Genomic DNA, 16,497 nt, shown 5'->3' with positions numbered 1-16,497 from the left:
TGGGTTTCCCAGCAAAGCATTGTAGGAGTCGCTTCATCTTTGTTCTCTTAGAAAGTGCCCGTTATTGACTTCTTGTAATGCAGTCGGCCCACTGTAGATGGTTTGGGTCCATGGATGCTAGCGGGGGCTAGCAGGTAGCTAGCTGAGGTCGTGTTGGCGACTCCTCGGGAAACTACAAATGACATCGGAGAGAAGAGTGGTCATTACAAAGTATTTAATGATTTGAACAAGTTTATCAATTACGTTATAATACTGTGAAAAATGTATTTTTTTTAAAAACATTCTGTCACATTACAACCACAAACGTCACTGTTTTACACTCAGATTTGGTTTAAACACAAAGTGAAAGGAAAATGACACAGGCTTTCTGACATTTTAGTTTTACAAATAAAAATCTGACTACTGATTCAAGTCTGTGGAGGATTGTTGTTATTAGCTTCGCACATCTAGGATCACATCTCTTTTTTAATTGATTTTAGATCTAAAGTGTCCTATTGTGGCTTTAGCTCTACGCTAAGAGTAGTTAGCATGCTAAAAGACAAACCTACTCTCCTGTCCCAACTCTTTTGCAGTTCCTAAAAGGCTTTCCTCTTGGGTTACCTTAGCTACATTGATTGCCTCCAGCATCCCTATCCTTGCTGAAGAAGAGCATCAGCACAGCATGATGCTGCCACTACCGTGTTTCACCAGGTGAATGACGTATTCAGGGACACGTGCGCTGTCTTGTTTCGAATGTTCAATGGTAAATAAATGGAAGATTCTGTCATTTTCACCATTGGGACAAAGAAGGCTGAATGCAAATGCACACCACACTTTTGAGATTTTTCTTTTGGAAAAAAAAAGAAAAGTTTTATTTTACATTCACTTGACAATTATGCACTGCTTTGTGTTAGTCTAACAAAAATCTTTATCACGTAAGAGTGAGGGATACTTCACAACACAACATAACAACGTAGGATTAGCAAAACTACTTTTTAAGTCACATTTAGGGAAACTCCCTCACTTAGCCTGGCATATTCCTCTTCTTCAATAAGTGATTAATAAAGGCATTTATGCAGCTTTTTAAAGAGCAAATTCCATAAACGGCTGAGTGAAAGATTCGAACTGAAATTGCCTCATTCAAATATGATATAGCCAGTCACGGTAATTGGCCTTGAGAGTGTCTCGGCTGTGACAGTTGTTGTGGGAACCGAATGAGGGTTAAACAGACAGAGAGAGAGTCGGCAGAGCAGAAACTGGCAGCAGCTTTGAAAAGCATGCCAACAAAGGGAGATTAAATCACTAGTAATCAGCCATTAGGTGACTGAATGGTCCCAGGTTGCAGAATAATTTATTCAAATGTCGTTTAACATCTTAAGTGACTTAAAAGAGATGGTAAGAAACAAAACTCAGTCAAGGAAAATAGTGCAAATTTGTCCTTGTCGTCATACTGTTGCTGCTGAACTCCGTCAGTCATTGAAACCATGTTATTAGGATTGCAAGCTGTTAATGCAGACAGTATGCTACAGTTAGGAGCTCATTATTTCAGGCAAAACTAGTACATTTTATTAATTAACTGGACTTTGGACTTGTTAACTGAACAAGGTAGAAATCTGTCTATTCTGGCAAATGTTTTGACTTGCTGTCAATCCCAGATTTTTAATTGTATTTAGTCAAAAATAAGCTCCACCATTAAACAACTTCACCTAAATTAATCTTGTAAGAATTCATAGTAGACTTTTGGCAATTGTGGCATGTAGGCCCTCCAATAAACATCTTAAAAAGAGATAAAAAATCTAATTACTTTTCATAAATGGAAAATGTATGATTTTTTTGTAGATTACATTCAACTGGTGCGAATGAATGACACTGCTGAAGTTAGCTTTAAGCTCGAGTCCCATGATAAGTTTGTCTGTTGTGCTAATTAGCAGCCACTAGCATGGTAACACGGCTAGCAAGCATGACTTGGCAGCTAACCTGCTGAATGCAGCAAGTTAGCGTCCTGTTAATGAGTTCAGTTTTGTCTTAAATAATTGAGTTTTCCCAAAAATTTTTGTTATTATTATTATTTAATTTTGCTTCATAATTAAACTGTGAAACTGGAAAGTATTATTTTGTAAACTGAATTGAGAATTTAAAAAAAATACATGATTTATATTATTTTCACATATTTAGATTCTCCTTAACTTTTCTTTTGCTGCTGGCCAACAACGTGTCACATCTCATGTCTTACGTCACAGCTTGAAATTGTTTGCGACACCAGCTACGCAACTGTTAGCATGCTAGCTCTGTGCTAGCTTCCGAGAGTTGACAGACACTTGCTAGCTGACATTATGTTTGCATTCTGACTTACGGGTTTCATTAGATGAGTAATTAAGTATTAACGTTTTGGTTTTTTTATCCACAATTTGTTTTAATATTTTCTTCCACATATTACATATTCTCAATGTAATTTAATGCTAACAACGTGACATTTCTCAGCTGATTTAGATCAACAGTCGAAGGTCATTGGTAAAGATGAACCTGTTGCAGATTAATTTATTAAAATGTAATGTTTAAACACCTCGCCGGGTTCTATTACATTTAAACCGTTGTTGAAGTGCGTAGTGAAAGACTGTTCCTGCTTAGTAACGGAGGGGAAAACGTCAGTTGGACATCATGAGGTGGCTTCCAGACAAGCCATGATGAAACATCCCTGCAGCCAGCAGGTGTTATCGCTTTGCTTTAACTTCCTGGAACCGTCGTGCCTTTAAAAAAAAAAAAAAAAAAGAGCAGCGGGCTAAAGATTAACAGATTTCTGCGTATCCATCATCACCAAGAATAAATGCGTCTCTCTCTCTTTTTCTTTTTTACGTTTATCTCACTTTTTTTTTCTGCTTCGGGAAGCAGCCAAACGAGACAGACCTAGTGTTGTTCGAGAGTTCAGCTTATTCTGTATCCACCTTTAACAGATTTAAGTGTCAAAGGTCAAGAGACCCCTTTGGCCTCTGTGTCACCAAAATATCACCTGAGGGGCAGATGAGCAAGAGGTTGTTTTTTTTTTTTTTCTTTCCGTAGATGTAAGAAGGCCATTGTGTGTGTGTGTTTGGGAGTTAGCTCGAAGAATAAAACCGGAAAAAAAACAAAACAACAACAACAACACACATGGAAGGAAGAGGCCGGGTGCCGAGAGGCTGCTACAGTGAGAATACAACCAGAGGAGGAGAAAACACACACACACACACACACACGCATTCACAATGAGACACAGTGTCTTAGCGAACTGCTGTGGCCAACATTTCAAAGGACTGGCTCCTGAGTGAGGGTCCGCCCAGCAGCAGTGCAGGTTGCCTTGGGGCTGGCAGGTTGCTCCACTGCAGTGTGTGTGAGAGAGAGAGAGAGAGAGAGAGAGAGAGGAGAGAGAGAGAGAGAGAGGAGAGTTTTTCCCCCTCCAGAGTGCTGCTAACATATGTAAGCTCCACGGGGGTTTTTGTGACGGCGCACACCGGAGCTCCGGACGCTGCGTCTATCGTTACCCCGGCATCTCCGCGTTCCGGCCCGGATCTCGAGCTCATCTCTCCCCCCCACCCCCCCGTCTCTTTGTTTGGGCCCGCGTTATCTTCATCCCCTGCTGTCCATCTCCCCGTCCTCCTCCCCGCGTGTCCCCTCTCTCTCTCTCGCTCTCTCTCTCCCCCTGTGGCCTGCTTTTCATCTTTTTTTTCTCCCCCATGTTTCAGCCACTCTCTTACCCTGACCCCTACAACCCCCTCCACCCCCCACACCAACCAACCTACCACCCCTCCGCTCTATCTGCCCTTCACCATACCCCCTTCCCCCCTCCTCCCGCCCCCCATCCCAGATCCGCTTTCCACCCCCCTCCTCTCCCCCACTAACTCTCTCTCTCTCTGAACCCTCCCCCTTCCTCCTCTCCTCTATCCTGCCCTCTCCTCTCCTCTTCCTCCTCCTCCTCCTCCTCCTCCTCCTCCTCTCCTGCCATCTTGCAGGCCAGTGGAGCCAGACTGCAGGCGTTCAGGGAGTCACTGGACCTGCTGGGCAGCGGGTGACACAGATTTCCGGTGTGTGTGTGTCTGTGCGAGTGTGTGTGCGCATGTGTGTGTCAAGACCAGGGAGGGTGGCGGTAGGTTGGGGGGGGGGGGATTAAGCTTCAAATCACTAGAAAAGGCACTGAAGAGAGAAGGGGAGGTGTGTGTGTGTGTGTGTGTGTGTGTGGTGGTGGTGGGGGGGCTGCAGATCCAAGAATTTGAAATTCCCCTTTTGTCTGGGAGATGAAGAAACACTACACTGTGGGCTCAAACTAAAAGACTGTGTTTCTCATTCAGTGGGAGCGTTGTAATAGCGTGATGTTGGAGCTCGCTGCTTTTTCTCCATGAGTTGGCAGTGTCCTGCGTTGGCTGGCGTGCAGTGCTTTCTCTCTCTCTCTCTCTCTCTCTCTCTCTGTGTGTGCCTGACAAAACACGCGCACACACACACGCACACACACACACACACAGCTGCACGCTCGCACACATTGATACGCGCGCGCGGTCCCTCTGCGATCCCCTGACTGAAGGCTCACAGGAAGTGCAGCCGTGGCCCAATTATAGCGTGACACCTCGGGCCGGCCGTTGCCATGGTTACGTCTTCCCTGCGGTCCCCTGGAGTGTGGCGCCGAGGAAGAAGGTCTTATCACATCAGCCATCGTTACGGCAGCGAGGAGAGAAGGGGAGAGAGAGGGGGGGGGGAGGGGGGGAGAGAGAAAAAGAAGAAGAAGAAGAAGAAGAAGAAGAAGAAGAAGAAGAAGAAGAAGAAGAAGAAAAGCGCCTCCCTGTAGCCTCAGTCCAGCTGGCTGTGGTTGTTTTTTTTTTTGCTTTTTTTTTGCTTTTAAAAATCTGTGCGTTTGGATGTGATGCGTAGAAGAACGTAGAGAGGGAGAAATAAGGTGGTGTTGTGATTGTGTGTGCATGTCAGGTTTACCCCAAGCGTGCGGACGTGCCAAAGCGGCGTGTAGGTGTGTGTGTGTGTGTGTGTGTGCGTCTGTGGGGTTGCGATAAGGCTCTCAGCCACACCATTAGGTGACTCATAATCCACACCACCTCAAACACACACATACACACAAGTTTGTGTTCCTAGTCTTATTAGAACATTGTGTTGACTTCAGTTCGTTCCGGAAACCCCATTTGTGCCCAACCCTAGCACAACCCCGAGGCCTAACCCTAACCCAAAAAGAGACACTTCACCCCACTAACACCAGGCCTTGGTCCACATTGTCTTAAGCAGACAGGTAGCTGTACAAGAAAAGGCTCAAACAAAATAACATACCTGAATACACTTGCGCTAGTTTGTATTTCTAACCATATACGGAAATTGTATTAACTTCCAATTAATTCAGTAACCTTATTTGTGCCAAATCCAACCCCTAGACATGACCTTTGCCCTAACAACGCCTAACCGTAAAAGAGATGCTTCACCCAATTTAGACCAGGCTTCGGTCCTCATAGGGTCTTGAAACAGCCGGTGACCATGCCAGAAAAGGTTCAAACAAGGTAACATACCCGTATACACTTGCACTAGTTTGTATTTCTAAACATATCAGGAAATTGTATTGACTTCCATTTGCGTCAGTAACTCCCATTTGTGCCAGACCCTAACCAATCACAGCCATAAACCCCAATCTTGGAACACATTTGAGCCCTAACCCGAACCCCAAAACTATTGTCTGTTGCACTTGGACTGACCTTTGGTCCCAATAAACCTTCAAAGGTTCAGCAATGACACCAGAAGAGGTCTTCAAGAGGTAAACAACTGCACCGACACGGTAGAGCCCATGTGCAAGAGCAAACTCAAACATGGCTCCAAACAGTCAATTAGAAATGAACCCAGGCATACAGGAGCGGCACAAACCTCATACACAAGTAGCACATGGCAAACTTCTTTTATTTCAAAAGGGCAAACAGAGCTATACAGTACAAGTAGCACAGGAAATAACTTAGCCAAGGCTGAACTCATTCATTTCTTACTGATGCAGTGACGTCAGAACAACAGAAGCAAGAAACTCCTCCATAGAAACAACAACAAAAAAACCCATTTTGGCTCCGTCTTTATGCTGAAGCACGGTACATCCAAACTGGAAAGCAATGTAAAAAAAGGACATAATGTTTTCCAGATATTTACAGTCTTATGTACAGGCATTTTTGTTGTCATCTAAATATTGACGCACATTGGTATCCTTCTTTTCTATTTCCTCCTCTCCCATATTCACTGATTGTCAAAAGAAAGGATGGAAACAGGTGTGGACATTCTTAAACGGAGCTTTGTACCGCAGTCCGAGCATGTTATTGTGGTGTCCCGTAAACTACAGCTCCCAACAATCATCCGACCAGCCTCTGCCAACGCAGGAGCTACTATCCGTCCAGGGTCCCGTTGCTTCGCTCCTGCGCCAGACCCAAAGTAAAATCGGAGCCCCTTAAATCAAACCCGGACACCCTGCTGTCGAACCCAGGACCCCCGGGCTTCCTCTTCAGCTCCTCGCACTTCCTGTATTTACAGATCTGGTGTCCCCTCTTGCGGTTGCGGCAGCTGCTGCACTGTTCGCAGTTCGTCTGACGTCGGCAGGGCACGCACTCCCCGCACCTCTTCCTCTTCCTTCGCCCCGCGCCGCCCCCGCCCAGCGAGCTGGGGGAGTAGCCCTCAGCTACCAGACCTTCTATGCCCTCCGCTCCCACGGCCGTGCTCCTCCAGTGGCCTCCCCCCATCTGAAAGCCCGCCAGAGGGAACAGAGCCGGGCTGAAGGGGAACCAGGCGCCGAGGAAGGGTTGGAAGTCAGTGCTGCATCCAGAGGAGTCCTCTTCGTCCTCCTCTGGCCCAGACCCGCCTCCCTCGCCATCTCCTTTTCCGCCCTTAGCCTCCGCAGCCTCTTTCTTAGGTGGCTGGCTGCTCTGCGCGCCCAGGCTGGCCTGCTCCGTGGTGGCGGGGGTGAGAGCCAGCAGTCCGGCACGCATCAGCAGCTCTGCGGCATGGGCCAGGTGGAGCCCGCTGGGCGACTCCCACATGTCGGGCCAGGAGGGGGCCCGGCGGGGCTTACTGGGCTGGGCGGGACGCTGCTCCTGTGCCGGGGACGGCTGGATCAGGCCTTTGACGTCCACAGCAGGGGAAGGGGTAGAGATGTAATGGGAGAGGCTGTAGGGGTGGCTGGAGCGCTTAAGGCTCGGTCTCAGGGGCTCATTGGGGATTTTAGCACTGCTGTGGGCCTGATCCGGGGAGGAAGGGCCAGCGATGTCTACGGCAGTGGACATGGCAGTGGCTGGGTGTGTGTGGGGAGGGGGGCGGTTTGCCCTTGTGTTTTTGTGTGCGTGGGAGAAGGGGACTGAAGCTGACGCGGAGCTGACAACTGTCCTGCTGTTACTTCAGCCAAAATGGCAAGCCTTGGCCTGTGTCCCTATTCCCATTCTCTGCAGCGGCTTCAGAGTCCTGGAGAGCTGGAAATGAATAGGGGATGAAGACAGGAAGGTTAAGAATAGAAATGCTGGGGAGACAGATACAGAAAGAGAGTAAACAGGGAAGACGGGATCTGTATTTTCCCCCCCTAGCAGAGCGACTCAACCGTGTCGGGGAATTATCGGGCAGACAGCAAGAGTTAAAGCACGAGACATTATGCATAAAGCCGTGGAAGTAAAACTGCTACAAAACCAGAAGCAGGGATCCGTGTGAGTGTATGTGCGAGAGGGAAAGAGAGAGGGAGACAGAGACAGTGCATGCCTTGCAACGGATTTCCGCATACAGGAGGCAGTATCCCTTTAAGAATTTCACGGTATATCAATGCAATCAATAACAGAGCGACAACAATATGCAAAGATATGCGCATATGCGCAGGTCAAATGTGGAGCGCGCTTTTCAAATACATTTTGACGACTGCTGTTATGTGTGCCAGCCAGGGCTTAAGCGGAGCCGAGAAGCACCAAATAAGGGACCGTAAAGAAAAAACAGGCTGTCTTTTGTCTGGTATCGACGACGAGGAGCGAGGTGCGCAACGATGCGGGTGCTGTGGATAAAAAAAGACCAGGCTATATTCCGTGTCCACGTTTGTGTGTGTGTGTGTGTGTGTGTGTGGGGTGGGGGTGGAGGGGGGAGAAAAAAAAAAGCCCACAACACCGCCGACTAAACGCGGATCGTGTATGTTATTACAAAGTATGAGTTCGTGCCCTTTCGACGGGGTCGATCGGGAGACGTAATCGATCACTTTAGCTTGAATGAGGTTACCTAAGAGGACCGACGCCACGGCGAGCTGACCACAGTCCGAGTGGCCGCTGCGACACGGCGCTGCGCGCAGGAAGGGAGAGGAAATCGGGCGACAAAAAAAAAAAAAAAAAACAAAAAAAAAAAAAACGGCCAAATCAACAGGAAGTGCGATGAGGGGAAAAAAAAACGCGTCACTTTACCTTCCCAACGCGGTCCCCGGCCTCTCCTGTCAAATGTGTGACGAAGTCATGAACTAATGTCGAGCCGATCGCACAGCGTATGTTGGACGGCGGAGCTGCCGATTCCTCCTCCACCTCTCCGTCCCGGAGGGTCTGCAAACACTCTGCACGGAATTTGGGGGCGTCGCTCAAAATGCGAAGTGGACTCTGCAGCCGACCGAGGCTCGTGTGGTCAGAGCGACCCCGTGATGTCCTCAGGAGCAGTCCAGCTGACGACGACGATTAAAACCCAAATACACCCATCGGCTCCACGCAGCTCAGGATCACTTTTTAACACCGTTCTTCCAGAGACATAATTAAACACCGGCTACTGTGCCCAATGTTGTTGTTACTGCTATTATTATTTTGTGTTTAAATGGTCATTTTGTCATTAATAGAATACAACACTTATTATTGTCACTATTCAATGGATTTTCACATGGTTTCTCTCTCCGTACGAATAAAAACCCAATATAAAGTTTTGATTAATGTCAAATTAAATAAATAAGTAAATTCAATTTTAGTTATTGAGATGGCACTCCACCGTTGCAGGGTGTAGCTTCATCCAAGCAGAACTAAGGCAAAGGTAAACGGAGCAACTGCTTAGGGCCTCCACACCAGCAGGGGGCGCTGTTATCTAGCTACACATTTTTTTTAGCGATACCATTTAATGTGTGAAATTGATCATTAATAGCAAAGCCAATATTTATATTTACATATGCAACACACCGAGTTAACTAAAAACATTTCTTTAATATTTTGTATTTATTACCGTTATGAATATTATAGGTTCTAATTATTTTTCTGATGATCATCAGGCTGATTTAACATTTATAGTCTTCCTATTCAAATTCTGGCCGTCTCTAGCTTTATTAATAACAGGAGTCTAGTGTTATTTGTTCACTTGCAAATGGAGCCAGCCTAAGGCATAAGCGAACTAAACGGCTGCTTAGGACCTCCAAACCAGCAGGAGGCACCCAGGAGCGCCAGAATCCTCACAAACCGATCAGGCTTTAAAATCTATGACTAAAGTGTATTATTCATACAAAATGGACATTTTTGGTCCGTTTTTAAATGTTACTCTGGGTGATCATTGCTGTATTATATTGATTCATCTTTAACTGTAGAAGTAAAAATTATCTATTTTTACGTATGAAGGGAACTGGGTTTTTAATGACGACTCTTTTGTTCATATTTATTACTCTCTAATTACATCTACAACATTGCACATAGGTAACAGCATTGTTTCAAATCAGTGCAAATTGCATTAACCTACATTTATTCCTAATAAATGTTTTAGTCTTCACATAAACAGAAAAAACATTTACACTGCTGCCATGCGTGGCTTAAACCCAATGATATGCGCAGTTTCTCCTGAGAGCCGTATGAAGAGCGGCCCCAAGGTAAAGGCAAGCTAATCAGGCCTCCAGGCCAACAGGGGGAGCCCAACAGCACTAGAACTCTCATTTAAGTAGATTTTATTTTATTTTATTTCCCAAATGTCATCAGAATAACTCCTTTAAGATGACACAATAAGTGGAGAGTTGTATTTAGTTTGTAGCCTAAAAATATGCAGCATTTCTTTTAAGTTAAACAACAACAAATTATTAATATGTTCAAGTACATTAAAGCAGGTAATCCCATTTCCATAATCCCAGGATGTAAATTATGTAATTAGAGCAACAAAAACTCAGTTGTTTTTGACTGAAACGAGGCTTCTGTGAGGTTTCCCCTTCTTTGTAATTACAGAAAAGATCAATTTGGCTATGTGAAAACCATGTAACAGACAGTAAAGATGCGAAAGCTAACGGAGCAGCACGCAGCAACGGGCTAACACACACTAATCAGACGATTGGACTCCATCAGAATGTGGGTAATTTCAAGGAGCTGTATTATGTAACTTTGACTTTTCTGAGCTTTGAATCCTGCTATGATGCTATCCCCTCATCAAAATTATACCTGCAGTGTTGCTACGACCGAACACTCCTTCGCCACTCCTGCCGCTAGTCCCTCCAGACTAGCGGCAGCAGCGACTAGCAAGCACTTGGTGGAACAGAGGTTATCATATGAACTATTTCTCAGTCCAACACACGAAAGAATATTTGCAAACACGTAATTGAGAAACAATTAAGGGTGACACGCTGAAGGCAGAGTGTCTGAAAGAGCAGGAGCTTCTTAAAGAGACAAAGGCCCAATTTCAGGGCATCAAATTAAGTCGTTTGATATGTACATCATTTTTTAAAATATAATAGTTACTTAATTTGATTATTAAACGGCACTATGCTGCCACTTTAATTCACTTTTTAAAAAAATTAATAGTCAGCTGCTGTGTATTGAACTTAAAGAAGCGCCTTCCATAACTCTCATTAAGGTCATGCTGTTTAAAAATATGCAGTTTCTAAGCTACGAGCAGATTGGCTGACTGTTTTAATTAAAGCAATGAGGTAATGATATGCATCATTCCTAATAACACTGTAGCACACACACGCTCATTTAATTCATTTATAAATTCAGTGACATTTTACCAAAAAAAAAAAAAAAAAAAAAAAAGAGAGATGGAAAAATAGTTAAAGTGCGTTAAAGTTTACATTATAACTACTGATAAATAGCAACATCTTTCATCTGCCGCCATTGGTTTTTTACCTTTTAACTCGCCTCCCGTCCAAACAGCGCCGCCTGATACAGGAGGCGACTCCTCCACGCAGGAGCGCCGGAGTCCACTCCACCTCTTCTGAGAGTCCTCCGTGCATCTGGCACGCAGCCAGACACCTCGTGCGTGTGCATCCGTGTGTGAGCGAGCGTGCGTGTCACTATGGAGGCAGGGGCCCACGGTTACTACACCGTCTGGCCTGGACCATCCGTGTAAACACAGCGTCTTCTAGTGGTCAACACAAATACAGCCACCCGTCTTAAAATGGCCACTGGTGCTGGTGGACACTGCAGCATAGCAGCAGCAGCAGCAGCAGCCCCCTTCGGCCAAGGCCACACACACACACACACACACACACTGCAGTCGTCACATTGAGCTGTTGACTTATTATCCCCACACAATGTTAATCCATAAACACGGCGCTCCTGGTTAAAACTGAGGTGGAGTTTGGCCCCCCCCCCAAAAAAAAAAAAAACAGAAAAAAAGTTGTGCCAACAAATTAGATCACTCAACATGTTTTATTAACAATATAACAGCACGCTGACTCAACCACGCTGCAGCCAGTAAACAAACAAAAAATCAATCTGATGAAGAAGCACAAATAGATCCGTTAAAAGGTTTTAACCTTCAGACGCAGTTTGATCAGGAAGCCGCACACAGACAGCAGATAGTGTTTCAACATTAAACATTTTTTCCTCCCCCCCCCCCGCTTAAGACACGCGCTGTGAAGCAGCAAAACAAACTTGAACATTTCATGTCACATTCATATGGGTTGCCGTGTTCGTCAAACAAAAGATAAAATAAGGCCTGTGCTGGGTTCGACATGAACGCCGTGCCGATGAAGAAGCGTGGTGACGATTTCATGTTTGGACCGCCTGCTCCGGTCATGGCCGACAACCCCGGGAACCGACGCCCCGACGCTAACCGCAATGACTGTCGCAGTCCCTTGACCTGGATCCCGTTTCAAACATGTTGATCGGTGCGGCAATTTTGGGAATTATGGAAAATAAAAATAAAAAATACAAAAAAAAAAACATCTGCAGTGTGTTCTGGCATGTTCTGGATTCGTCCGCAGGGAGAACACAGCGGTACTGACGAACGATGGGACGGGTTCGTCTCTGGCGGCGCGCTAGGCGTCTTTCCTTTTGACGATGAGCGGCCCGACGTTATCTCCGGTTTCCTCGTTGTGACTGTTGTGGGCGCCGTCGCAGTACGGGAACTGCAGGAGACATGGAAATACAGTCACACTTTAACTACCGACCCAACGTTGCGTTCATCGTTGGGTCGGTGCGATACAAACACACAGCAGGTCGGTGGACGCGTCACACCGGTCCTGCTGAGGACAACAATCTTTTAGTGTGGATGTTGTTATTGAGAGAAGAAGAGTATCTCAACTATTTCCAGTGGAGAAGAAGTAGCTACTTTGAAAGAAACCACTTCCCACTGAGACGTCTGAATGCCTTGCAACACTTATTGAGCTTTTATACGCTTTTCCTATAGACGCACCGATCCGATATTAATATCTGTATCGGTCAATATATAGAAAACTTTTTTTCTAAAATCGCGTATCGGTCACAATTGACCAGATCCATAAGGGCAAGTCTATTCAGTATATTTCTATGCCTTATTATTCATTTTACTTTACATTTATAATCCCTAATTGCACTTTGTTAAGGTTTGTTGGAATTTACTTTTTACATGTTGACCAAAATTGACCAAAACCTGTTGTTTTAGTCAGTTTCTTAATTTATTTTCCATTGGCCATTATTCTCCTAATTTCGCTGACCGAACAGACTGAAGTTGTTTTTACCTGTCTGACCAATCTTGAGAAGCCGTCGGTGTGTTTTAGTGCAGATTTATCAAATACATTTGTAATTCAGCACATTTATATCTAAATTGTAAAAAAAAAAGAAAAAAAAAAAAAGGGTTTTAGGTTCATTCAGCGTTGTTTTTCCTGTACATGCCGATACTAAACCTCAGCGATCCGTATCGGAAGTGGAAGTGGGAAAAGTGGATCGGTGCATCTCGAACATTTCCCACAAAAAAATCTGAACCAATCAAACTTTTTCAGCACCACAATTTGTTTCAAAACAGCTTCAATTCATTATTTTATGATATAATTGTTATTAACAGCATATTATGATAGTATCCTACTTTCTATAGCAGGGGCAAGGTCAACTAAATTAACAAAATGTTATGTTTATACAAAAGTTTTGTGCAAAAGTTACAAAATTGACCTAAAAATCAGATATATTTCCTTGCTAAGTTTTCTGGGATTCAGCAAACAGAAATAATTTAGGCAATTCTATCTAAACTAAAACTAAAGCTGCTCACTGGTTCCGGTTTAAAGCAACAGCGCTCTGACACACGATACTTCCATTAATTATAGACCACTAATTCTAGAAATAATATTTTGAATACTGTTCATTAAAGCCCTGTACAAAACTGCAGGGGAAAACTCATCCACAAACAATATCACAACGAAATCAAGTCTAAAGAACAACAACAAAAAGTGTTCAGACTTGCAGTAGAAAATTCCTCTGTGCTGGATCTCAAATCACATATTGCAGTTTTTCGGTGTGCGTCTGACCTTTTTAGACTTCCAGCAGCGGCAGTAGACGGCCTTGGCGCCAATGTCCTCCATGTCGAAGCTGTGCACCACCTTGGGGCTGTCTTTGCTGAAGCAAGTGTTCACGTGATGCTTCTTGCAGCAGCGGCTGCTCAGGTAGCGGCTGACCAGGAAGCCCGCAGCTGCCGAGATGACGGCCACTGGCACGGCAACCAAGAAATGTTCTGGAGAGAGGAAAACGTTGAACAAAAAACAAAACAAAAAAAAAAAAAAGAGAAGGAACAATCTTATTGGTGGTTCACTCTTGCAGGTTTGGTTGCGGATGAGTAAGTCTGACATTTTCGATCTGCATTTGCTGTGCATCCGGCTGGCCGCTCAACAGATCAATTGGATTCTACGTTGTGTGTGTAAACCAGGATTCTTGCACATTTTTAACGTTAGAGTTTACAAGATGCCACTCACGCAATTTTAGAAGTACATATGCAAAAGCCTGCCGAAATTAAGAGAAAGGTGGTGGATAGAAAAATAAACGGGAGACAAGGACAGACATTAGAAAAGGCTCTCAAGGGCACTAGCCCAGGGTTCCAGGTTTTGCGGGCGGCAATAACATGTTATTAAATGTTATTAAACTCTCGGGTTCATTTCTCACACGTTGTGTTTTTTTTAAAGTACTGCTGGATTTTTATTAATTTCAACAAAACTTAAATATTTGACAAATTCTGCATTAATAACACGTAGCGCATCGTTTTGGGACCAACATGGAGACATCTGCCAGATGTTTTAAATCATCCATCCATCAATTCATACCTTCTAATTTGTAGGCCTACCTATCAACGTACTGTGACTTGCATGAGTAAAACGTCTCTTTAGGATACAGCACTAAAACTGGCTCCAGCCCAGGGGCCCTTATTCTTCTTCATACGGCCCTGATGGACAATTATAAATTGTAGCCTTGAAATGCAGATGTTTACAACAATCTGTCGTCAGTCTCCATACGTAGGTCTACACTCAAAAATATGCTGGATCTGGAAAATACTACAAACTTTCTCCAGAATGTCAACATAAAAACCTGAACACCGACCAATGGAAGTGCAATGTGAAACTGCCTGTTATACAAGATTTATCCTGATCTAGTCGGTCCCATGATACAGAGGCGGTAAGACAACAGAAACAGAGGTGTTGTTGTTTTTTTTTTGTTTTTTTTTTTAAGTTTCCCGTCTGCAGGATCAGCAGTCATGGCTGCTGGGTCTAGATTACCTGTTTGACCGATTGAAGATGCAAACTGGAGCTCAGATGGCTGACCAGTAGGTTAGATAAATATCACCCGGGTTACCATGCGAAGCAAGAGGCGAAACAGAGGAAATATGTCCCACTTTCTTACGTTTCACAGGTTAAAACAGTTTAGTAGGTCGCTTAGGCTGCGTAATTGCTCTGCAGTCGGTAGTAAAGCTGCCTAATAGGTGGCAGACAGACACGCGCCGCCTTGGATTCAGCGCTAATTAAATAACTCAGGTAAAGCTAGCGTGCTATTAGCTAGCTTTCATACTATACCTTTGGTTAACCTGAAACCGGAGTTGTGGACCGCCGCCATCGGACACAGAGGTATCAACCAGCTATCACGTAAACTTGGACCTGTCGCGTTTTCTCGGCGCAGCGGGTTGTATTCGGTCAACGGTAAGCAGCAAGGTCAACCGGTTAGCTTCACGGAACTCTGTCCGGCCCCTTTACTGCTACGTCATATCGGATAGACCAATCGGGAGCAAGCTCATGGAACAAGATGTTTATGGGGAAAGTACATCCGGCTTCACTTTTTAATAGATTAAAGACGGAAGTTAAACACACAAAAAAAAGCACGATTGACGAAGTTTGTTTTCTTAAATCATTCTCTGTTAAACAATGCTGAAGTGAAACACGGGGAATGATTCCTCGAGCCAAGGCGTTTCGCTTTTTATGTTAACAAGCTCAGAGCTCTCGTTTTAAACGAGTCAGTGTCTCTTCCCAGACCCAAAAGCAAGCTATATAATTAAAGATAATCGTTTGTGCTTAGTAATCGTTTGTGCTTAGTATAGCAACCTACATAACAAATGTTTTAATAGACGTTTATGATCATAAACCAAGTAAAGAAGGCTGGTGCTGCTCATAAAGCTCTAAAGGTGGCCCAAAGGCGGATTCTTCATAAAAATCAACAGAATGACAAACAACCGCCAGAATCCTCTTTATGAGACTGCTTTACGGCAAAAGTGTCTTCAGTCGGAGGCTTCGTCAGACCCACTGTAGCACAGACCGCAACAGGAAATCCGTCCTGCCCGCAGCCATCAGCAGCTACAACTCTTTGAATATGACTTGCATTTAATTTCCCTTTGGAATCAATGATGCATTTTGAACTGAAATAACTACAAGGTTCCACCAGAGGGCGACAAAATGGCTTTCTTGTAAAAAATAAGCCCCACTTATTTAATACTGGAAAAATAAGGTAGCGGTTTTACAAAGAGGAGAATGTTTGACTGCAAAATATCGACCTGGATTTATTTCATTTGTAAAATAGAATTAAAATAAGCAAATAAATGTTTGTTTATAATGCTAGGAAGCAAAAAGCTATTTTACAAGTTTGACTCAATATAGCAGTTCAGCTAGATGCCGAAGCAAATTAAGAGTAAATAGATTTCTTAAAGAAGAACATGTGATCTTTGATAGTATAAGTGACATACAAATAATGTAAAATTAATTCCACATGAATTCCCACAAGATCCATTTGTGGGGTTCTCATCAATCCCTAAAAGCCGATACATTCATTTTTCCCTGTTTGTGTTCCTCCAGTAAAAGTAAAAGTTGGACTGGACAAAAACGCAAGTGTAATTTTGCACAAA

The 16,497-nt window shown here is 44.2% G+C and overlaps 2 protein-coding genes across 2 annotated transcripts; both read right to left on the bottom strand.

Annotated features, from left to right (window-relative positions):
* Window positions 1-5,874: 5,874 nt before the first annotated feature.
* Window positions 5,875-8,880, bottom strand: LOC102233176 (CXXC-type zinc finger protein 5). Its single transcript, XM_005811113.2, has 2 exons — window positions 8,394-8,880; window positions 5,875-7,433 (listed from the first exon to the last, which is right to left on the bottom strand). The coding sequence occupies exon 2, from the start codon at window positions 7,248-7,250 to the stop codon at window positions 6,360-6,362; it is 891 nt and encodes a 296-aa protein (XP_005811170.1). The 5' UTR covers window positions 7,251-7,433; window positions 8,394-8,880; the 3' UTR covers window positions 5,875-6,359.
* A 2,680-nt stretch (window positions 8,881-11,560) lies between these two features.
* cisd1 (CDGSH iron sulfur domain 1) lies at window positions 11,561-15,372 on the bottom strand. The gene is made up of 3 exons (XM_005811112.3): window positions 15,182-15,372; window positions 13,652-13,854; window positions 11,561-12,280 (listed from the first exon to the last, which is right to left on the bottom strand). Exons 1-3 carry the CDS (start codon window positions 15,219-15,221, stop codon window positions 12,191-12,193), a joined length of 333 nt encoding a protein of 110 aa, XP_005811169.1. The 5' UTR covers window positions 15,222-15,372; the 3' UTR covers window positions 11,561-12,190.
* Window positions 15,373-16,497: the final 1,125 nt, after the last annotated feature.

This window comes from Xiphophorus maculatus, chromosome 23 (genome assembly GCF_002775205.1).
Source record: "Xiphophorus maculatus strain JP 163 A chromosome 23, X_maculatus-5.0-male, whole genome shotgun sequence".
Classification (NCBI taxonomy): domain Eukaryota; kingdom Metazoa; phylum Chordata; class Actinopteri; order Cyprinodontiformes; family Poeciliidae; genus Xiphophorus; species Xiphophorus maculatus.
This window is presented reverse-complemented; position numbering and strand designations above follow the sequence as displayed.